This window comes from Felis catus, chromosome B4 (assembly GCF_018350175.1).
Source record: "Felis catus isolate Fca126 chromosome B4, F.catus_Fca126_mat1.0, whole genome shotgun sequence".
Taxonomy (NCBI): domain Eukaryota; kingdom Metazoa; phylum Chordata; class Mammalia; order Carnivora; family Felidae; genus Felis; species Felis catus.
The window spans coordinates 122,075,001-122,098,550 of record NC_058374.1 but is presented as its reverse complement, the minus strand read 5'-3'; the positions used below and the strand labels follow the sequence as shown (position 1 = coordinate 122,098,550).

At 34.0% G+C, this 23,550-nt stretch overlaps 2 protein-coding genes across 6 annotated transcripts in view; one reads left to right on the top strand and one right to left on the bottom strand.

Annotated features, from left to right (window-relative positions):
* Window positions 1-877: 877 nt before the first annotated feature.
* SYCP3 (synaptonemal complex protein 3) lies at window positions 878-16,423 on the top strand. 3 transcript variants are annotated; one of them, XM_011284177.4, is made up of 8 exons: window positions 878-1,011; window positions 1,520-1,586; window positions 1,726-1,760; window positions 2,037-2,154; window positions 3,001-3,100; window positions 5,770-5,868; window positions 8,644-8,748; window positions 16,281-16,423. In XM_011284177.4, exons 1-8 carry the CDS (start codon window positions 879-881, stop codon window positions 16,299-16,301), a joined length of 678 nt encoding a protein of 225 aa, XP_011282479.2. In that variant the 5' UTR covers window position 878; the 3' UTR covers window positions 16,302-16,423. The 3 variants fall into 3 exon arrangements, with proteins under 3 accessions (XP_011282479.2, XP_023113139.1, XP_044918174.1); XM_023257371.2 differs by lacking the exon at window positions 16,281-16,423 and adding an exon at window positions 8,880-9,232; XM_045062239.1 differs by lacking the exons at window positions 5,770-5,868; window positions 16,281-16,423 and adding an exon at window positions 8,880-9,232.
* CHPT1 (choline phosphotransferase 1) overlaps window positions 8,786-23,550 on the bottom strand; it is a 35,835-nt gene continuing 21,070 nt past the window's right edge. The window contains exons 4-10 of one of the 3 annotated variants that reach the window (XM_045062237.1): window positions 21,072-21,156; window positions 18,325-18,456; window positions 14,969-15,127; window positions 14,390-14,515; window positions 11,676-11,786; window positions 10,328-10,405; window positions 8,786-8,959 (exon numbers count right to left, since the gene is read on the bottom strand). In XM_045062237.1, coding sequence (XP_044918172.1) covers window positions 8,915-8,959; window positions 10,328-10,405; window positions 11,676-11,786; window positions 14,390-14,515; window positions 14,969-15,127; window positions 18,325-18,456; window positions 21,072-21,156 — 736 coding nt within the window. In that variant the 3' untranslated portion in view covers window positions 8,786-8,914. Of the gene's footprint in view, window positions 8,960-10,327; window positions 10,406-11,586; window positions 11,787-14,389; window positions 14,516-14,968; window positions 15,128-18,324; window positions 18,457-21,071; window positions 21,157-23,550 lie in introns of all 3 variants that reach the window. The other 2 variants (XM_019835408.3, XR_006601012.1) reach the window with 2 other exon arrangements.

Below are 23,550 nucleotides of genomic sequence, written 5' to 3'. Positions count from 1 at the left end.
CAAGCGGATACTTCAGGTGAGGTGGTGGGTTGTAGGATGCTGGAGTGGCGGGGACACCTGTAGAAAGACCTATATCTGTGGTCATCGGCCATTAGGGGTTTTTTCAGGGGTGAGGAGGGGAAGATTTTGTCTAGCGCGTGAGAAGGAGCCAGGGGCTACTCTTAATTTGTGAGGCAAATCTTTCCGACTGGCACTACCTGGGTGGGGCCTCTGATGGGAAAATCGAGTCCGTGAACTTCACCGAGGGCAGGGCCTTGAGCAGGCTAGGGCCAGGTGGAAAGCCGCGGGCTGAGTGGGTTCTGACAGGTCTCGAGACCCCGAGCAAATTTATCTCTGGGGAGGAGGTGGGCCTTCGTCTGTGGGCGCATCCCTCCCTCGTCCCCGCCCCAAACCCGTCAGAAACAATTAAAATGAACCGAGGGCGTCTCTTCGTTTGTCCTCGATGTCTATGTTGTGAAAAATCTTAGGTGGGATTGTTATTTTCCGAGGCACAGATTGCAGAACGTTTTTATTTTATATTTATTTTGCTGTAAACTCATTTTGGGGCATGCTCACGACCGATCCTGTCAACAACTACAATTTCGCTCTGTGACTGAAATGCACAGACTAGATTTGCCCGAATTTAGCCAGAATCTGGCAGAAGCGGGACTAAAATTCAGATCTCAGTCCTCAGGTGCAAACTCACCATCGACGCTGTCTTTATCTTCGTTAACTTTCGGGCCAACAGATTAAGTGAGGAGACTCCCCATATGTTATTCACCTAAGATAATCTTTATTTGATAGCGCTAATTTTGAAATTTACCGGTTTACTTAAATGGTGTCTTTGGACTCAGAAGGTTTGAGAGACTTATTTTTTAAAAGTCAGAAAACAACCAAATATGGTGCCATCTGGAAGAAAGCATACAGGGAAATCTGGGAAGACATCAGTGGAGGATCAGGTCGTAAGAGCCTATGACTTTGAGAAAGAAGATAAAAAGGATCTGAGTGGTTCAGAGGAGGATGTCACTGAAGGTACAGTATATCTAATATTGTTGGGCAGTGACCATGTCCTGTACTTCACTTGTTTTGAATGCACTACATTTTAAACGATAATAAAACTTTATTTGTAAAGCATGTTGATGTGCTTCATGTTTCTCATTTGGAGTTAGAAAAGCTTACACAGCATCTCTTGCCTTTACAGTCATTATTCTCCAGATGTCTGATTGATTGGTAAATAAAATATATAACATTTATGGCATAAATAAATATAATATGTAAAAATAAGTAAGTACAAACCTGGCCTATTATGACATTAAGACGGGAAGACTTGCAAAATTGTTCCTATAAAATGGTCATGGATCCTGATTTAATTGCATCCAAACTGCAGAGAAAGTACTGTGTTTATATGTCTGCTTTAAACAGTAATGTTGGCAAAAAATCCTAAAAGGCCTCAAAATTAAGATACTACACCATGAAAAATTACCATGAAAAATGGCATACTTAGTTTTGAAAATATTTTTCTTTCTTATTGTCAATGCAGGGAAGACTCCAGTAATTGAGAAGCACGGGAAGAAAAGGACTTCTGCAGGAATATTTGAAGATATGGGGTGATGTGCTCAAAATAATTTTTGCCTGTTATATACTTTAAGAAAAGTCTACTTGGTTGTCCAGCAACTATTGTATGTAAAATACTGGGTGTGTGATATTTTGATCCTTAATTGAAAGCTTTTTGATGTAATTTCACAGGGGTGAAGTACAAAATATGCTGGAAAGATTTGGAGGTATGTTTTAGGAGATATCTATTTTTCATGTTTAGCTTTTTTAAATCATCTCTAAATTAAAAAATTTAGTTAGGAAAGTCAGAATCGGGATAGTAATAGCTGAAAGTTTTCTTAGAAAAAAAGCAGTCTTGCTTTTTAATATTCTACTTTAAGATTTAATTTTAAATGTCTTTCCAAAACTGTTGAACCAACTGTACCCCTATTTAATTTGAACATGTGGCAACAAAATAATTTTCATCAACATTAAGTTTTAACAAGTATTTATTTTCAATAAAGCTGACATTAACAAGGCTCTCCTTGCCAAGAGAAAAAGACTAGAAATGTATACCAAGGCTTCTCTCAAGACTAGTAACCAGAAAATTGAACATGTTTGGAAAACCCAACAAGAACAAAGGTAAGGTTGTTGGCTTTCACAGACACAATGTTTGTATCATTTCTTAGTATCCATTGGTGCAAATTATGAAAAATACTATCATTTTCTATTTATTGGTGTCTCTAGTAAAAAATATATTTGGCTTTACTTTTCTCTAAGTCCTTTCTTTAGTCTTATAGCCGTACTCCTTCATAGACTTGAGATGATTTCCTAGAAATCAGTGATTATCTTTTTCTCCATTTAAATAACCATTGAGGTTTTTTTACTATAAAGGTTATTTATATTCATTCTATAAATTCACAGACTGAATAAAAAGTAAATGTCATCTAAATTATGAGTCTTGTGATAGTTACCTATTTAACAATGTAGAAAAAGATCAATCTTATTGTAAATAATCTGTATATTTTAGCTGATGGCTTAATGTTACTGTTTACAAAATCATTGTCATACCAAAATGGGGAAAAATTAAGTGAAATATTTCTATTTGGAAATCTTATATGATAAACATAGTAACTTTATTGAATCTGTTTATCATATCAGAAACTATATTCAGTTGGAGAAAATGAGAAATAAACTGCATGGAGATAAAATGAAGTTTTCTGGAAAATTTGTATATATAATAAAACTTCCATAGATTTTAAGAACTAAAGCATACAAGAGGGATTTTCTGTCAGCTGGTTAGGAAAATAAATACTTCTAGAATCAGCATAAATCATTATTTTACTTTTTGTTTTCACATCTGAAAATTTAAGGAGCCATTATTTCCTTCCTTTATTGTAGTATTAATTATGTCAAATCAGTTTTGTTTTGAATGTTTTTTCTATTACTGGTATGAAATATGATAATACTCATTCTTATGTTTTACAGGCAGAAGCTTAATCAAGAGTATTCTCAGCAATTTCTGGCTTTGTTTCATCAGTGGGATATAGATGTGCAGAAAGCTGAGGAACAAGAAGAAAAACTAGCTGTTAGTATCACACTTAGTTTTATAATTAATCTATTATAACCAAGTGTCAAGTGGGAATGGAGAGCCTAGCTGTGTAGTAGATCCGTAACACTCAGCTGGGTTTCACTTCCCATGCTGGCTATGTGTTTTGGCCCTGCTGAACGGTAAACCAGAGAATTATGGGTACACACCGTATTTATAAAAGCTGTTGTTCCTGTATTGGTTGTGATTCTTGCAGTTCCAAGTGACAGAAATTGTCAAGGTACAAAAAACATTATTGGTTTATATAAAAGAAGTCCAGGAGTAGTTTGGTTTCAGGCATAGCAGGATGGGTATAAGGAAGGATTGTTTACATAGTGTCATTTGGGCTCTGTCTCCAGCTCTTAATAGGCTCTTTCAGTGTGGTAAACAAGATAGCTTCTTGCATTTGTAAACTTGCTACAAGTTTAGTAACCTCAGTGGATTAAAATAGACTTTCTCAATAATTTGCAGAAAGAAAAGTCCATTGGAGGAATATCATTGATCTAGTTTGGATTATTTGCCCATTCCTGAATGAGTCATTATGGTTAAAACATGGTTTACTTTTAATGACTAGACTGTTGTTACATGCCCATCTTTATAGGAGATGGAAGTGAGCCCCTCCCATATATAACTATGTTAACTATCCTTGTATTCTTTCATTTATAAAATTATCACACATTTCTTATTTAAGAGCTAAGGTACTATTCATATTAAATAATCTTAGGGGTTGGTTGATCAGCTCAGTTTTAGAAATGTTAATATGAAACAACCAAGGGGATGTGTTGAGTAGGCCATTGCTATATGAGTCTGGAGTTCTGGAAAGAGACCTGAGTTGAACTTACAAAGTTGGGAATTCTCAACATAAATACATCATTTAACCATGAAATTGGATAAAATCACCAAGGGAGCAATTGTAAATGTGAAAGAGAAGTAAGTCTAAGAACTGAGCTCTGAAATAGGTACTTCAGTGTTTAGAGTTCAAGAAGATGAGGGATAACCAGTAAAGGAGACTGAGAATGAGTGGCCTAATAGGTAGAAAAAAAAAGACTCCAAGTGAAGTCAAGAAAGCCTTTGATGGGGTGCCTGGGTGGCTCAGTCGGTTAAGCGGCCGACTTCGGCTCAGGTCATGATCTCGCAGTCCGTGAGTTCGAGCCCCGCGTCGGGCTCTGTGCTGACAGCTCAGAGCCTGGAGCCTGTTTCAGATTCTGTGTTTCCCTCTCTCTGACCCTCCCCCATTCATGCTCTGTCTCTCTCTCTCTCAAAAATAAATAAAAAGTTAAAAAAAAATTAAAAAAGAAAAAAAGAAAGCCTTTGAAGAGAGAGGATAAACTTTGTCATATGCTACTTATAGGCCACATAGGGTGGATTTGGCAATGTGGAGGTTGTTGGTGTTCTTGATCAGAATGATTTGGTAGAAAAGAGCGTACAAAAAGTTGACTGGAATGAGAATAAGAGAGAATAGGAAAGATAGAAATGGGGTGGTAGCCTGAGTAGAAAAGGAATAGTGTGTGGTTTTTTGTTTAATAATGGAGAAAGAGCAACATGTTTGTGTGCTGATAAGAATAATCTTGAGAAAAAATAAGGAATTGAAAGAGGGGGACAATTGCTAAGTTCTTTAGAATGGTTGGGACATGTGAAAAAGTTGGCTGTAGCAGAGAACAAGGATAGTTCATCCTTAAAAATAGGAAATAAGGTAGAGTATGTGAACACAGATAGATGTAGTTGTGTAGGTAGATATGGTGATGGGGACCAAAGTTCTTTTTGGATTACTTCTATTCATTTAGTGAAATAATTAAGGTCATTGGATGGTAGAAAAGAAGTTGCTTTTTGAAGTCAAATGAGAAGGTATAAAATACTTTCCTGAAGAGTGGGCCAGTGAATAGACTAGGAAAATGTAGTTTCCAAGTAGCGTTAAGGACCAATTTAGGCTAGTGATCACAGCGATCATGATTTAAAGTGAGACCTGCCAGCATATAAGTGTGGGGTTTTCTGAAGTCATGACCAGCTACAGACAGGGTAGCTGGAAAGTTGAATTTAAAGAGTTCAGAGTAGTATAACACATGGTTACTATGAAGTTTGCTATTGTTAATACTATGTAGAGGTTGCAGATACTGGCAATTACAACATCTAGGGTATGAGTATGTGCATGAATGGCTAAAGTAGAATGGGAGACAAAAAAACCATTGGTGGAAAGTAGGCCAAGAAACTGAAAAATCAAAATTATTGGAAGGATTAGCCAGGGTGATACTGAAAGCACCAAGAATTAAAACATATTTTGTGTATTGTTAAGTGTTCCTACTCAATGGCTGTTAGGTTTATTACATTATTGTTGTATATGGTGGTGAACTTGGTAATAATAGTTAAAATAGTGTTGATTAATGTTTATTTTTGAGAGAGGGGCACAGAGAGAAAGGGAGACAGAGAATCCGAGGCAGGTTCCATCCAGGTTCTGAGCTGTCAGCATAAAGTGAGATGCAGGGCTCAAACTCACGGGCCATGAAATCATGACCTGAACCGAAGTCGGATGCTTAACCGACTGAGTCACCCAGGTGCCCCTTAAAACAGTGTTGATTCAAAAACTATACCTTTTAAACTTAATGCAGAATTATTTTTTGTTAAATTTTAAATTTTATCCAAATTGTTATAATTTTTTTCTTTTACATTTGTAGAACCTGTTTCGACAGCAACAAAAGGCTTTTCAACAATCTAGAATTGTTCAGAACCAGAGACTGAAAACAATTAGACAGTTGTATGAGCAGTTCATAAAGGTCTGTTGTATTTGGTTATGTAATACATTCTTATATAACATTATATTTGGAAATAGAAGATAATTTTTTCCTTCTAAGTTTAAGGGAAAAATTTTGCTTACATATTTTAAATTCTTACTTTCCATTTTGTTACAAGTGTTAAATATATTTTCATTTCAAGACTCTAATGTTATCGTGGGGATTATTAAAAACAGGAGATGGTGAATTGGGAATTTTACCTAAATGTACATATTATGCATAAAATTCATACTTTATTAACTTTAGTAATAGTTCTATCTTAACTAAAAATAGAATGTCCATTAATTATTTTAGGTAGTTTTTTTACTTGTCTTTGTATCTCTAATATTTGCTAAATAGAAAGTACCCAATTGAAAATGAGGAATATCTTATTTTTTACTGTATTATATATGTGCTTTATGGTATATTTGCTTTTAGGATTATTACAGTGACTAAAAATAGCTTTATATGCCATCTTATAATCGTAAGAGATGGCTCATAGAATAGAATGAAAAAGCCAGTTGATTAAAAATTTGTGGATTGAGAATTAGCTGACACATATGCATATTAGCAAATTGTGGTTTGTGGCATTGCCCTCTTATTCATGCAGATACATATTTTTTTAGTATCAGTTCATAGGAGTTCATTGGAACTTTTTGATGTGGGGGATTCTTTTAGATAATCTTGTTCAAATATTAAAATGTCACCCCTTTTAAAGGAATTGGGATGCTCTCTGTCCCAAAAATAAATAAACGTTGGGAAAAAAAAATTTTTTTAAATAAATAAAAAAAAAAAATAATAAAGGAATTGGGATGCTCTGAATAAACTAGTAAAATAGTTTAAAACAATTATTTTTAAAGAAGTTTAATATGTATGTACACCAAAGTTATTTTTAAAAGTGTTTCCAATCAGGCGCACCTTGGTGGCTCAGTTGGTTGAGTGTCTGACTTTGGCTTAGGTCATGATCTCATGGTTCAGTTTGTGAGTTCAAGGCCCACATCGGGCTCCCTGCTGTCATCGTGGAGTATGCTTTGGATCCTCTGTCCCCCTCTCTCTGCCCCCCTCCCAATTGCGCTCTCTCAAAAATAAATACATGTTTTTTAAAAAAAGATCCCAATCAGCTTGCTTTAATGCACTCTAAAAACCATTTGCTAATTGGTAAAGGTAGATGAAGTACTAGATTTTTTAAAAATCTTATCACTAAATGTTACACTTAGATTAGGAATTTTAGTATTATATTTGATTCCTACATCTCCCTTATTCTTCACATCCATTTATTAGTAGGTCCTATAATTTTTGCTTCTGCAGTGGTTCTTTCTCTCAATTCCCAGTGCTACTATCCTAGTTTACAACCTCATCATTCTTTGCTTATACTATTAAACCTCAACTGATCTTTCTGTTCTTCAAACTACCCTTCATAGGTCTGTCATACTATCTTCCTAAAACATCTTTTCCCTCCTGAAAAAGTCAGTAACTTCTCATTTTCAATTCTTAGGTATTCAAGATCTCCCTCCCACCCCAACCCATAATGTTATCTTCTTTTTATGCTTCAATTACTACATTTGTCTGGTAATTCCCACTCCTCCAGATAATTGCTTTCTCTGAACTCACTCACTATATACTTCCATTATGCTTATGCCCTTGCCCTAAAATACTTTTACTTTTTCTTTCTCTATTGAAATTGCATTCTTTTGACAACTAAATTGGAATTAATCGTGTATTTTCTACTACATAGCCATAGCAAGTTGCATTTCCATTCCTGTGACAAAATTTTGCATTGTTTATATGTTTCTTCTTACTGTGATAAGAGCGTGATCATGTATTATTTCTAAATTTTTCCATACACTTAATATAGTACTTTTTATATAGTAGGAGTTAAGATCACTGTTTGTTAGATGAATAGTAAAGATTTATAACATAATTTGTTTCTCATAAATTGAAAAAAGTATATTATAGATCATTTTATTCCCTCTAATAAATTCACACCCCACTATTAGTCATAATAATATAATAACATAACTACCTGATATTTTGAAAGCTTATTAGAAATTTTAAAAATTATGGTATTCTTTTTTTTGGTTCTATTTTGACCTTAACAGCTCATTAACTTGTTATTTTGAGTAAAATACACTACTGTCGTACCTCCTATAATAACATTTGATCCATGTCTGATGCTTTTTATTCCTTTAGTGCATGTCTTGGTTTCTTCTATTAGAAAATTTTTATTTAGATAAATAGTGCACATTATTTAAAGATCTTACCTTTAAAAAATTTTTTTTAAAGTTTATTTATGTTGAGAGAGAGTATGAGCGTGAGCAAAGGAGGGGCAGAGAGAGAGGGAGAGAGAATCTCAAGCAGGCTCTGTGCTGCCAGTGCAAAGCCCAACATGGTACTCAAACTCATGAACTGTGAGATCATGACCTAAGCCGAAATCAAGATGGGATGCTTAACCAACTCAGCAACCCAGGCACCGCTTTAATTTTTTTTTTAATGTTTATTTTTGAGAGAGAGAGAGAGAGAGAGCACGAGTAGGGGAGGGGCAGAGAGTGAGGGAGACATAGAATCTGAAGCAGTCTCCAGGCTCTGAGTTGTCAGCACAAGAGGCCGATGCAGGGCTCAAACCCACTGACTGCAAGATTGTGACCCGAGCCAAGTCGGACGCTTAACCGACTGAGCCACCCAGGCACCCCTGAAGATCCTACTTTTGAATACTAATTATACAAGTTTAGAATCTGAGATGAAAAGTGGTGGTAACTGAACTGTCCTTTTGCATTTTAGAGTATGGAGGACTTGGAAAAGAATCATGATAATCTACTTACGGGCGCACAAAATGAACTTAGAAAAGAAATGGCTTTGTTGCAAAAAAAAATTATGATGGAAACTGTAAGTCACTATATTTTAAATTGAGAAAAAATAAGGATTAATGCAAGCACTGAAATATTTTATTTGCTGAAATATGTATAACACTTATCTAAAAATTAAACAAATGTTTACTATTTCCTTTCACATAACAGCAGCAGCAAGAGATGGCAAATGTTCGAAAGTCTCTTCAATCCATGTTATTCTGATGACTCTTTGAAGGAAGAACTTGAACCTAAATGATATGATACAATTATAACATTAGCTAAGAAGAATGTAATTGTTTAGAGTGGTTTAAAAATTCTAGTTTAAAGTAATACATCGTGTTAATCTTTAGCTTCAGTGCAAGAACCCCTTTGTTAACCTTCACATAAAGCTGAACAGTTATGTGAGTAGTAGCAATTCCTAAATTATATATACTAAGCCTTCAGTTCTTTAATAGTAATTGTGAATTTTTCTCTTTAACACTTGTCAATTAATTTTTAGCAATAAAAATGATTTAATTTCAGGTTTTGGCTTCAGTCTGCATTAGTCCCAAAAGGTAGAAAGCACAAGCATAAAAGGTTAAATTGTTCTTCCTTAAGAAAAAATGTACAAAATCTATGTTATATATACATCCTATCATGTATACTCAGTTGCACAACCAATTCTAATGAAATTAAGATTTCAAAAGAAAATCTATTCTATTGACTTATAAAATTTATTAAAAGAAACCTAAGTTTGTGTTCAGAAATAAACTGCTAAAAACTAATAAGAAAACCAAACAAGATCTATAAATAATCAGTTTTAAGACGTGGATTTGTGAATATGTCATTTCCACAAAAACATCAAAATGCCATTTAATTGGATTTGGTCCACAATTAAATGACACATGCCCTTAGTAACGATTAAACGTATATCTAACATACTTAATTACTTATGGTTTAAATGCTTCACATCTGTCTTTACCTAGAAAATATTTTGTTTTTCAGTTTTAATATTCAGTAAATATATAGAAGTTTGATTACATTCATTTCCAAACGAACAGTTGATTTTATACCTTGTCTCTAAAAATACGCATTTTTTTAAACATAGCATATGAAACACTTGATTTAATAAATATTAAATTGTTTCACATTTGTTTAAAATAAGTTAAACTTACTATTTTTTGCTGAAATTGCTTTCATTGAATCAGTCAAAACAAAAATATGCCCTTAGAGGAAAAGGAGTGATTTTCTCCTGTTTTTCCATGTTTTAAATTCTAATTTTTACCCCTATTACCCACTTTTACTTTAGTTAAGATTTTCCAAGCCTAAAAAATAAGCCCATACTGAGTCTCTTTTTCTAGCTGTGATAAGTTATACAAGAAAAAATTAATGATTATCTAAGGAGACAGTTCCAATTTTTTTTTTTGCATTTTGTAAAGGACTTCCCTTTTAAGCCAAAGTTGGAATGTAAATCTTAAGTACTATTCAAACACTTTAAAAAGTCCTATCCAAACACTTTAAAAAGTTTACCAATAGTTAAAGGCAAAATAAGTACTCCAGAGTGATTTCTATGTACTTAATTTACATATTTTTTTCCTTTTAAAGAATAATCCCCTTTCACTATTTTTTCAATATACCTTTTTGTCTAAGACACAGTATGTGTTCATTACTCCTTTAATTTTGATTATTTCATCGTATGGCTTAAGGTCTATAGACTGTTGGATAAAATTAAAAATAAGGTAAGATGGGAGTGTGAATCACAACAATCCTTGTAATAGTTCTAATTTTCATAATGAGCAACATAAATGCTTTTAAGTGAGAGTGGAAAGATAATCAGTACATAATGTATTTAGTGGTGGGACAACTGATATTTATATCATCTCCCTATCATGAGCCCATGTGTATTTGAGGTTAATTTTGCTGAAATTTTAAAGGGAAGATATTGCCATGTTTTCATAAATTACTAATTTTCTTATGTCAACTGTGCTTTAGCTGCTGTTTCATGATTCATAAAAGGGAATGTTTAAAGTCCACTTTTTTGTGAAAATTAATTTTAACTCAGAATATCAAGGAATGTATAAAGATTCATTTGTTTTCTGAACTGGTAAGACAAATTCCTTTTAGTAAATACAAATTATAGAAAATTCCAGTAGCCCATTTAAATTCTAGTTGCAAGCAAGTATTTCTTTTTATACAACATAATTAACATACCTCTTTTGAAAAATGGCTAATTAAAAAAAATCATAACATCATTTGACTCAATAATTACAGTATTACAATCCATGAACTTATATGGTATTATGAACTCATTTGTCAATTTTTAGCAATTAAAGTAAGCATTGCCCTTAATATGGCTAAAATCCTTTAAGTCCTAAATTTTTATTTATTTATTTATTTTTTTAAGCGTTTATCCATTATTGAGAGACAGACACAGAGCATGAGCAGGGAAGGGGTAGAGAGAGGGTGAGACACAGAATCCCAAGTAGGCTCCAGGCTCTGAGCTGTCAGCACAGAGCCGGATGCGGGGCTCGAACTCACAAACTGCGAGATCATGTCCCGAGCCGAAGTCCGTTGCCTCACCAACTGAACCATCCAGGCACCCAAGTCCTAAATTTTTATGTAATCCCTTAGCAATGAAAACCCAAAGTATCTGATAAAGATTTCTGAGATAAAGAGACTCATCTTTAGAACCACAGTGGTTTACTTTCTTATCCTCAGAAAATTGAAATTTCTTTCTTTGGCTTTCTTTTTAACTAATATATTGTAATACTCTGGTAATACCTGTGATCAAAAATGTCGATATACAGTGAGGGCTTTACAACTGAAATAAACATAATGGAATCTACAGGACTTAATGTTTTACATTCAAATATAACCTTATTTATTGTATACTAGCCTCCTGCAAAGGGGAATTTCCTTCACTCATAGGTTCCCCTAACTGCTTCTCCTTTTTTCCTTGGGCTATTAGTCAATATGCTTGTGAACCTGTTCAGGTGCTTCATGACATGAAGTCTTGAAGATATTTAGATGAAGGTGTCTTGAAATTTGCAGGCACAAAGCACTAAAGTACATCATCATATCAAATGAAGAAATGACCTTTGGAAGCAAAAAAAAAAAAAAAAAAAAAAAAAAAAAAGGATTAGGGCCTATCTTTTCTGAAGCAGCAGTTATTTTTCTGTCCCCTTCCCTACCCCACCCCCCCAGAATCTCAAACCTTAACCTAAATTCTTCAACGAGAAAATTACATTTTAGAGTACTTTCATATATTTCATATTTGGACCTCACTATAATCCTCTGGAACATGCAGGATATTTCACAGTTATAAAAACAGGCTCAGAATGGTAAAAGGCCTAGACAAAAATACAAAAGCTGGAAAGTAACAGAACTTGTCTTCTGACTCCACATTCAATTTTCTGCTATGCAACAAAGTCATAAATTTTCTATTAGAAGGGACTATTAGTCACTTAATAAAATCATCCCATCATATACATTTCTTTTTCCTTTGAGATGGTTTTAAGATATAAAGGCCTGGAAAAGACACAATAGTTGAGGAGAGGTATATACAAAATTGTGTTGAATACAAAATTAAGGAGAAAGGCACACTCTAAAAAGTTTATCAGAGACCAGGGGCAAATGCTTCCTTTCAGAGAAAGGAGGCTCACAGCTCTGCCAGTGGAGAGAGAATTCTCACCCATAAGGGGAAAATCTCCCATATCATTTACTTGAAAAGTTCTGTCTGACCGTTTTGTCTCTGAAGCAAGGACCTTATGTTTTTGTTTGGTCCACAACCAAACTATATGTCATCATATAGTGTCTTTTGTTGTTTTTTAATTGTGATCGACATAGTGTTTTAGAGAAAAGTTCAATTTGCCTTCATCACCATAATCTCTACCAGTGGCATAAACCAGGCCAACTCATGACAAAATAAGTACCTGAATTTTTTTTTTTTTTTTAAAGTAGGCTCCATGCCCAATGTGGGGCTTGAACTCACAACCCTTAGATCAACAGTTTCATGCTCTACTGACTGCGCCAGCCAGGCACCTGGTTCTTGAATTTTTAACACCTGATGTTTTAATTACATTAACAATTCCATTTGGCAATGTATATTTAACTTTAGTAAAAGAAACCCTACATTGAATTTTTGGATATTTTGAATAATTACCCCCTATTTTTAAAATTTAGATTGTTTTGGAGCCCTAAAAATATGTATAGTGGATAGCAAATTAAAGAAAATTATTCTGATTTTTGAACACTTTTTAGACTATTGCCTGAAAAACTTCTGAGGATTAAGATTTACATCTCACTACCATTTAAAAAATGAAAGATTTTTGAATGGACCATGAATGGGTATTAAGCTATTTACTCCAGAAAAAAAAAATAATACTGTAGAACATAGTATAAGGATCATCAGATGTACTATGGTCCATGCACAGAACAGATAATATTTTAATGCTTAAATCTAACAAATACAGTAAATTATTCAAATTACCAAGAGATTCACTGAAGGATTTCTTTTAGCACACTTTAATATGTGTTTATGTATCACTAACAATTAGGTGAAAGTCACTGAGGTCCAGAGGTAGGGGAAAATACAGCAAAGTTGTTCAGAACCACTATTAACTGAACCCATAAAGACAGTATCTCAATAAAATAAAAAATTGAATAATGCTCCCTTTATCCATGTTTGTGATTAAGGTGTTAACAATAGTGATTTTCTTTTCTTCAGATGGCTAGAGCTTCTCTCTTAAGCACCATAATTCTATGTTTTATAATCATTTTGAATAGAAACTAATATATGTATTACGTATATACCACTTTTTTTTTTTAATTTTTTTTTTAAATTTTTTTTTTCAACGTTTATTTATTTTTGGGACAGAGAGAGACAGTGCATGAACGGGGGAGGGGCAGAGAGAGAGGGAGACACAGAATCGGAAACAGGCTCCAGGCTCCGAGCCATCAGCCCAGAGCCCGACGTGGGCTCGAACTCACGGACCGCGAGATCGTGACCTGGCTGAAGTCGGACGCTTAACCGACTGCGCCACCCAGGCGCCCCTATACCACTTTCTTAAATAGAATGTAGACAATGAGAATTTAACCTTTGCTTGATGAATCATCATTATTGATATAAATTATGCACTGTCCTCATGAGGCATACAGGTACATCAGGTTGCCTAATTCTAGCACAAAATGGTCCCAGAATCCCATACTTGGTAATACTGTCTTTTCTATTTTGTTTCTTCACTATTAGCTGACAGTTCTTGATGCAATAAGTGCCCACGTTTGCTAACACTAACTCCATCTAATTTACCAGTTACCTGCTATAAGCTCGGTATAATTCTAACAAGCTTGATTAAGTAAAAGTCAGACACTTAATAAGTATTTGCAGTTCTCTGGGCAGAGTGAGATCATTTTTGACATCTTTGTATTGTTTTTGTAGGGGAGAAAAATATATTTTTAAGGTACACAGTTGTGTTTTTAAAGATTTAAGTTGTTGGAAGCCTGATCTCCAGATAATGTGGGCCATTTCTATACACACACAAAAATGATTCACGGCTTAAAAGGAGTATATTTTTAATATTCAGAAACATTTACAGTATACACAGTGAGGCTATCTGCTATCTCACTGAAATGACTCTTAAGCATAGGGTTATCTGACATCTAGTAAGAATAAATAAAAATCTTAGCAGAAAAGAACTTACCATTGCTATCCAAAGAACAACATATTCGTCTATAAAATTATTAAAGTATTGGTCTAAAAATAAAAGACCTGGGCCAAAAAAGACAGTGTCTTGAAGATAGAGTTCACTTTTGGTCATGTGAGCTATCTATAAAAAAGTAAACAAAATAATTTCACTATTAAGTTTTAAATATTTTAGCTTTTACTTTTCAGGACAGAATCATAACTTTAATTCACTATTAAGACAAAGATAAAGAGACCATTTAATCTCACATTTGATCCGGAAATACTGATTCTAAAACTTCTCAAATTCATGACTAGGTAGCTCGTTAAAGTTCCCAATATATAAATTCCTTGATATCAAAAAGTTATAGTTGATAATTACAGCTAAACAGATAATTAAAAGACTTACCATACAGAAAGGAAATTATCTCCCTGAATATAACATTAACTCATTCACAGTTTTACTTAGAACATGAATAGCTATTTATTGTAATGATAACATCATTAAAAACCTAACCATTGTATGGAATACTTTCCAGCTTTGTATTTGAGGACCAAGTACATTATTTACACCATGAAATATAAATTAATTTCTTACCACCAATTTTTGTGAGACTTTAGCAAAGACACATCCAAACATCAGGGTATAAAGACAAGGATGCTTTTCAAACACATTAGTTGCTGACTTTTTATAGATCATTATTGCCAATATAATAATTATTCCTATGTGGAGTCCAGGTGACAAAACACTAGTGCCCTAAGGGATAAATCAGAAAATCAGCATTATATTTTAGCACTACATTTATCACAGTGCAAACATTTTCTGAATATCTATTTTGTGTTAAGAATTAGAGACCTAAAGTAGGGAGAATGATGTCCATGGCCTAAAGGACTATGTAGATCTTAACTGTGCCTTCAAACTTCCACAAAACTATAGGGTTACAAAGAAGTAATACAGTGCCACATATGTTTGATTTCAGTTTTATATACACCACACATTTTAAACTAACAACCACTAAAAGGTAACAATATGATCTATTCTATACAAAATTTTACTATGCTGAAGGCATAGTAAAAATCCAACATTTGGATTGCTAAATTAACATATTTTTGTCCAGATACTGGAATAAAGCTTAGCCTGCCATTTTTATTATTTATTTTTTTAACATTTTGTTTTTTAAATTTTTTTATTTATTTTTGAGAGAGAGACAGAGCATGAGTGGGGGAGGGGCAAAGAGAGAGGGAGACACAGAATCTGAAGCAGACTCCAGGTTCTGATGTCAGCACAGAGCCCGACACAGGGCTCTAACCCACGAACCATGAGATCATGACCTGAGCCGAAGGCAGACCCTTAACTGAGTCACCCAGGCACCCTAAGATTTTATTTTTAAATAATCTCTACATCTAACATGGGTCTCAAATTTATAACCCTGAGGTCAAGAGTCACATGCTTGATTGAGATAGCCAGGCATCCCAACCTACCAATTTTAAAAAATATTTTAACCACTAATTAGGAAGAGTTTAATTCTGCCCTGGTCTCTCTATATACCAACACCTCCCACCCTCACCTTCTTTTGCATTTAGACTGCAAATGTCTTCTTGTGTAACACTGTAAATCCAGCCCATTACATTTTTACCTATGTGAATCAGGATTCTCTCAGTACTGCTTATCCTAAACAAAATTTAGACTAAAAAAAATAGTGCATTTATCTGTATTATGGTTCTGTGGATTTTATTCAAGAAAATCTGCTGCTAAAACCATCGGAAAAGCACCAGTTTAAGTTAGAAATCAACCACTTCTTAGCCATAGTGTTTGATTTTTTATCTTCCTTCAAAATATAATCAATTATTTCTTAATAAAATATTCTGTAAAGTAGACATTGATCCTGACTAAATCTTATTTTCTTTAGTGGAATTCATGTTCCAGGTAGTACTCTATCATCCATGGTCAAGCAACAAGTATTCGTAAGTACCTCATGCACAGTGCTGTCCTGAGATCAACTGAAGAAAACACACTTCATAAAACGACAAATTAATTTTTCCAAACATATCAGGACTTAATGTATCTATATGATTTATATTTTGGTTTTGAATTATGCACATAATATGTATTCATAAATATTGATAATTTATGAATTATGTGGATTCCTTTGAAATTGTCTTGAGAGCTAGTTTAAAGTCATTTAAGAGAATGAGACTTTTTTTTTTTACTAAAAATGTCATATTTCACGTTTACTACTCTTATTTATTAAATCTGGCTCCGTATCACTTTCTTTTTTTTTCTTAAAATCAAATCTATCCTGAAAGGACAGAAATTTTGAACTACAATACCAAGGAAATCAAGGAGAGTAAGTTACAGCTCAAATGATTCTAAAAAGGCATTCCAACAGTGTTTTGACAGAAGATGACGTCTTCTGTCCTACTGGACTAAGTACTTATCTTCTTAGGTTGTTTGTTTGTTTTTTTAATGTTTATTAATTTCTTTTGAGAGATAGAAAGAGAGAGATAGGGAGAATCCCAAGAAGGCTCTGCACTGCCAGTGCAGACCTGGCCTTGATTCCATGAACCACTGTGAGATCATGACCTGAGCGGAAATCAAGAGCCAAAGGCTTAACCAACTGAGTCACCCAGGTGCCCCTTTATCGTCTTATGTTTATCTTAAAGATGACAATATGGCTTTTTAAAAACATAAATATTGTATTTGCTTAAAAAGCTGGCAGGAATTCTGACCCTTTCCCATATAAAAGCACTGAAGTTTAAAAAAAAAATATATATATATATAAATAAATACATGGGGCGCCTAGGTGGCTCAGTTGGTTAAGCGTCCAACTTCGGCTCAGGTCATGATCTCATGGTTTGTGAGTTCAAGCCCCGCATCAGGCTCTGCATTGACAGCTCAGAGCCTGGAACCTGCTTCAGATTCTGTGTCTCCCTCTCTCTCTGCCCCTCCCTGCTCACGTTGTCTCTCTCTGTCAAAAAATGAATAAACATTAAAAAACATTAAAAAAATAAATAAATACAAAAGTATTATAGTATGAGCAAAGGGGATGGGGAAAAATAGTTACAGAGAGGGAGGGAGGCAAACCACAAGAGACTCTTAAATACAGAGAACAAACTGAGGGTGGACAGAGGGGTGGGGGAGAGGGAAAATGGGTGATGGGCATTGAGGAGGGCACTTGTTGGGATGAGCACTAGGTGTTATACATAAGCCAATATGATAATAAATTGTATTTAAAAAAATGTAAAAAAACAAACACACGGTGTACCTATTCAACTTAAGAATTAAGGTTTAAAATTTTACCTTTTAAAATATTAGAATAATTTTTAAAAATTTTTAATGTTTATTTTTGAGAGAGAGAGAGAGAGAGAGAGAGAGCGCGCGCACAAGTGGGGGAGGGGCAGAGAGAGAGAAAGACACAGAATCTGAAGCAGGCTCCAGGCTCTGAGCTGTCAGCACAGAGCCTGATGGGCTCAAACCAACAAACCGTGAGATCGTGACCTGAGCCAAAGTCAGACGTTCAACTGACTGAGCCACCCCGGCGCTCCAATAGTAGAATAATTTTTAAAACTAAATTTTAGTGAAATTTCACTAAAATTTACTTGATGAGTAATAAATTGCCCTGTATGTGAAGCCATGACCTTTGGCAACTTTCCTACTATTAAATCAGGAACTCATTCCCTGAGAATGGAAATTCTTAATTATGTCCAGTAATGAGACAGTAGATGATTAAATAGAATGTCAGAAAAGTCTACAAGAAAAAGGCTTCACAAAAGAGGAAAAATGCTTTATTGGTTAATATGTTTTAAAGTGCTTTTGTATTACATGCTTAAAAAGAAAGATAGTTCCCTTCCCTGTTCTTGGAACACCAGCATATTTTTAGTATTTCTGTATCTGGTTAATAATAAAATTTAGAATAAAATTAGTAATAAATGATGATGAAATTAGTATCTTACTGCTATAGTGGATCCATTCTTGCCAACACCACCATGGAGGATAACATTGAAATAATTTGAACAGGAAAATATTGCTCCACCTACTACTCCAAGAACTGGAAAGATCTTCAATTTTATTTCTAGAATGGGTATCTTTAGGGGTAGAGGAAAGAAACAAATCATTAAGAAAATAGAATTTATTTTCCTGTTAAATAGTAAAGAAACATTATCATATGGCCCTGTATAATAGGCTATCCATTTTCTTGTATAAGCAAGCCTTAACTCCTAGATGTAGCCTGAAGTGGTCACTTTTCTTTTAGTGGTTTTATTCATTAAGTGAAAAATGAATCCACCAAATTCAGGGAAGTCTACTTACATAACTGTGATGAAATATTTAATCTCATAAGCCTTCATCTGATTTAAACATGAAAAATGATAGTTCACTTGAATTTAGTACCTCTAAAAGGTAGCATCACAGGAAAAGTCAGACACCATGATCTGCATCATGAATGTGACAAATATCACAGTGTGTGTGCATGCAAGAATTTTGTGTAGTTAATATCCAGGATTAAATCTCTAACAGTATATTTACCTGTTGGTCAATTTGCTGTTCAAGAAAACTTCCAAAGGCAGCAAAGGATTTAAAAAACAGTAACAATAAATTGCCAAAAGCTATAGGCTAATGTGTTTTGAAAATAGACTGAAATTTATACTAACATTTGTGGAAACTACAGATGAACAAATTTAGAAAATCTACATCTAAAATAAGTATTCTTGTTGGTAAGAATAAGCAGGTGTGCTTTCTTCCTATGGTATTGTCAAAACATTGAATGAAATGATTTTAAGATTAAATTAAATTCTTCCCCATTGTAACTAAATCAGAATTAAATTTAAGACAACCACATCTGACTTAATAAATAACCCAACTGCCTCTAGGTCAACATTCACCTTTTTACGGGAACCAGCTGGGCAGCTAACATAAAAGACACATTGCATCCCTCTAGTATATTTGAGAGGCCTATAGTGGCATATCCTTGATTCTATCATTCTTACAGGATGAGAAGGAATATGAATGTCTCAGGAAATGTACCACTACTTAAAAATATGCTCCAAGTCTGAGCCCAGTGTTATGATCTGTAGCTGGCAATTCTGAAATTAACTGCCTTAGAGAAATCTTACTGTTTTTTTAATAGACTTAATTTTTAGAGCAACTTTAGATTCATGAACAAAATTGTATGAAAAATACATAAAGTCCCCATATACTCTCTACCCTCAACCCCCAGGGTATCCCCTACTATCAACATTCTCCACCAGAGTGTTAACATTTGTTATAATACACGAACCTATCCTGACACATTATTACTCAAAGTCCGTAGCTTCCATTACAGTTTACTCTTGATGGTATATACATTCCATGAGTTTGGACAAATGCATGACAGATATCCACCATTATAGTATCATGCCAGAATAGTTTCACTGCCCTAAAAATCCCCTGTGCTTTTTCTATTAACCCTCCTTCTCCAGTAACCTCTGGCAACTGCTGCTTTTCACTGTCTCCATCATTTTGCCTTTTCCAGAATGTCATATCGTTAGAATCATACAATATGCAGCCACCTTTGCAGATGGTTTCTTTTGCTAAGTAATATGCACTTGAGGTCCCTCCATGTCTTTTCATGTCTTGATAATGCTTTCTTTTTAACACTGAATAATATTCCATTGCCTGCATGTACCATAATTTATCCATTCACCTACTGAAGGACATCTTGATTGCTTCCAAGTTTTGGCAATTATGAATAAAGCCGCTGTAAACATCCATGTTCAGGTTTTTGTGTGGACATAAGTTTTCCGCTTATTTGGGTAAATATCAAGGAGCACAGTCGCTGGATCCTATGGTAAGAGTATGTTTAGTTTTGTATCTCTTACTATTTTTACCGGAGGTATATATATATCTATGAGTGACTAAAAACCTAGAGTCTGGAATTTGATTTCTTAATTCCAGTACTTACTAGCTATGTGTCCTTGGAGTAATTACTTAATCATTCTAAAACTTATTTATACAACAAAATAATAATATCTATTTCATGTATTGTACCGAGGGTCACAGTGATGGTAAACTGTGGGAACATAAGGTGTTCAGTAAATGTTATTTGTTAGCTATTGATATTATCCTTCTTATTCCTAACTCTATGGGCATGAGGTTGTGAGTCAGCCATTGTTATGGACTTAGGTTGTAAAGATAGAATCATTTATTTCTTCATAAATTCTCTTTCTATGCAAAGCATGAATTTATCCCAATGGCCTCCTGAGAGTCAACTTTTACCAAAACATTGAGGCCAACCAAGCAGAAAATAAAAACACTCCTTAATATGGGAAACTTTACCTCATAGTAGATTATAAAAAATGCAAATTGTTAACTTTTATTTCCTGATATTGAGGGACAAGTTTCAAACATGAAATATTTTACTGAATTTACTCTTTCATATATCTGTTTTATGAGATAAATTTTAGTCTGGAAAAGGTAGTTCAACTAGCGTGTTAAATTTCGTATTAGGGCAATGGGGTCATTCTTCTATGTGATAATATATTCGTGCATAGGGAAAAATGCCATAATAAGGTATATAGGGATAGTAAAATTACAAAATGAAGGAAAAAAGGTTAAGTGGTATGACTAGTAACTACAATGTGAAGAATTTCTAAAGAAAATTAACAATGCATTTTCCTAAATATTTGTAAAGTACTTAAATATAAATTTAAATATTCAGATTTACCGTATAGTCCCACATTGTTGCTCCTCCAAGTGTAGATAATATAAAGACGATCACTAAAGCTACCTGAATTTCAGTTACATCCACTCTAAAGAGGAAGCACAAAGAATAGAAAAGATGTTTGTAAATAAAATTCCCGAATATGAAGATCAGTTAACCATATGTTAAATATCAAATATGTAAGAATCTTTATAAGTTTAGCTTATTTGTACCTTTAGGTCTATCACTGAATTATCAATTCACGCTGTTGAACTGAGCACACTGAACAGTATGTGCTCATATACAGGTAAACATTAGGATATGCATGGGGGAGAGAAAGCTTGTATATCATGTATAAAATTGCTGAGAGCAGTTATCATTGAAATTACAGAAGGATTTTACTTTCTACTTCATGTACTTCTGTAACATTTGAAGTTTTAAATAACAATCATGTATTAGTCTTGTAATGAGGAAAAATTAGAATAATATAAAAACAACCAGGTAACTTAGGACAAATTCTTAAACACCCAACTGAATTTCACTTAAAAAGTAGGGAAAATTCAAACAGCTGTCCTAATATTAGGTTACTAATAGTCATTATAGTTTTTTTGGTTTCCACATTTTCCCCTACATGAACATGTTAAGTTTAAAAAAAAAAAACAAAAAACAAAACTCCACTAAACCAAACAACATCAGTCTCTAGTCTGCATTCTCTGAAGCTACTGACCCCTCTTCTCCTTTGCTCCATAAACAGACTAACTGAAAAGTGGTCTACATTTGTAATTTCCTCCTCTTCATATTTGCTGCTTTTTTACTGTCGTCTGGTTTTTGGCCCCATTCTACTAAAATTGTTTAAGGTAAACAATGACTTTCAATTGATCGAATCTAAGGGATACATTTCAGTTAATATCTTGGGTAACTTCTCTGCATTCTTTAAAATGCTGATCATTCCCTTTCTCAATGTTTTGCTATGTTCTTATTTATTCCATGCTCTCTCTTGATTCTCTTGCCTTGCTAGAAACTCTTCTCATGCTCTTTCCTAGACTGCTGCTTCTTCCACATCTGAAATGCTACCATTTCCATAATTACATCTTTTCTCCTTTTAGATTTTCTGAACGATTTTATCTATACTTAGATTACCATCTATAGGCTAAGGACCTCAAAATTCCTATCTCCAAATTCACATCGTTTTTTCTAAGCTCCAGGTTTCTATATCTGTCTACCTACCTGACATCTCTGCTTGGATGCCCTGGAGTCTTCAGATGCTATGGGAATACTTACTGCTCAGCAAATATAAGGCATGTAGCATGGTCGATTAGATGATAAATTAAAACCAGGCAGGGAAGAAGACTTCCAGACTAAGTTACTTGGGGGCAGTTAAGAGGAGAAGGTGAATTGAACATCAACCCACAAAGAAAAGGAAAATATAAAAATGGTAGCCAGTTTTTTTGTTTTTTTTGTAAGATCAGTGGCAGGCAAACCAAGGCCTCCAGGCTGCGTAGAGAATAGTCAAGTTGGCTCAAAAATGTAAACATAATAGTATAACGTGTAGTATTTTGTAGAGTAAAAAGAAGAAAAGTACTAACACTGAGCATCTATTGTGAGTCTTATGAGCTATAAATTATTCCAATAAATTATTTTTTAGAAAGGGAAACTGAAATGATTTTTCCATGCCTGTACTGGAACAGCTGACAATTGCCATAGGAAAATGAGTTCATAGCCAAGCTCTCTTCCCACTATACTTACGACTCATACCAGAGTTCTGTGCTCTTTTCCAGTAACAGGGGTAGAATTACACTAAATAATCCATAATTTCCCCAGGGTATGACTAGTGACCAGAAGCAACTAGGAAAGATGGCAGGGATTATAGAATAAATTTTCTCTCAATGAACTAAATGACACATACGAGGATTGAGCTAGGAACCTGGGTTTCACATATGCACCATCATATCACAGATTTTATATTAGACTCAAAGTTTCATTCTCCCTTAATGACAGTTCTTGAGTCTAGAAACAAGAAAGCTAAAAGAATATGATAAAAAGAGAGAACCACTCACCAAATACTCAAATATTTGAACTATGAAGAAAGAGTTGAAGCTTGAGAAATATATTATGCCTAATATATTTAAATAAAAGAATATTCTGTATAACAGTTTACAACGAGAACTCATTAATGGGTCCAAGTTTTTAAAATTTGGATCCAAAAAAATACTAAAAATCCAAGAAAGATGGACCCTGGGGATATTGTGTAAGTATATCCTTAATCCCCAAACTGTTATCATGAAGGACAGTCTACAACAGTGCTATTGAAAGTGTGGTCTAGGGTTAGTTACCAGTCTGCAAGGAGTGAAGGGGAGAAATTGAGACTAAGCATTTAAAAACTTCCGTGGTAATTTGACAGAGTAATTTTGCATTTGTTAAGTTAAATGAAATATTGAGGATGGTATTTTGTAAGCCTGTTTTTGTTTTTTAGTTTTTAATTGCATGTTATTAGTCCACCATG

Excerpts from the sequence above, each read along its gene's own strand:
- SYCP3 (XM_023257371.2), top strand. The coding sequence starts at position 879 with ATGGTGCCATCTGGAAGAAAGCATACAGGGAAATCTGGGAAGACATCA. Across the intron at positions 1,012-1,519 it reads AGAGGAGGATGTCACTGAAG|GGAAGACTCCAGTAATTGAG; the intron begins GTACAGTATATC and ends TTGTCAATGCAG. Across the intron at positions 3,101-5,769 it reads AACAAGAAGAAAAACTAGCT|AACCTGTTTCGACAGCAACA; the intron begins GTTAGTATCACA and ends TTACATTTGTAG.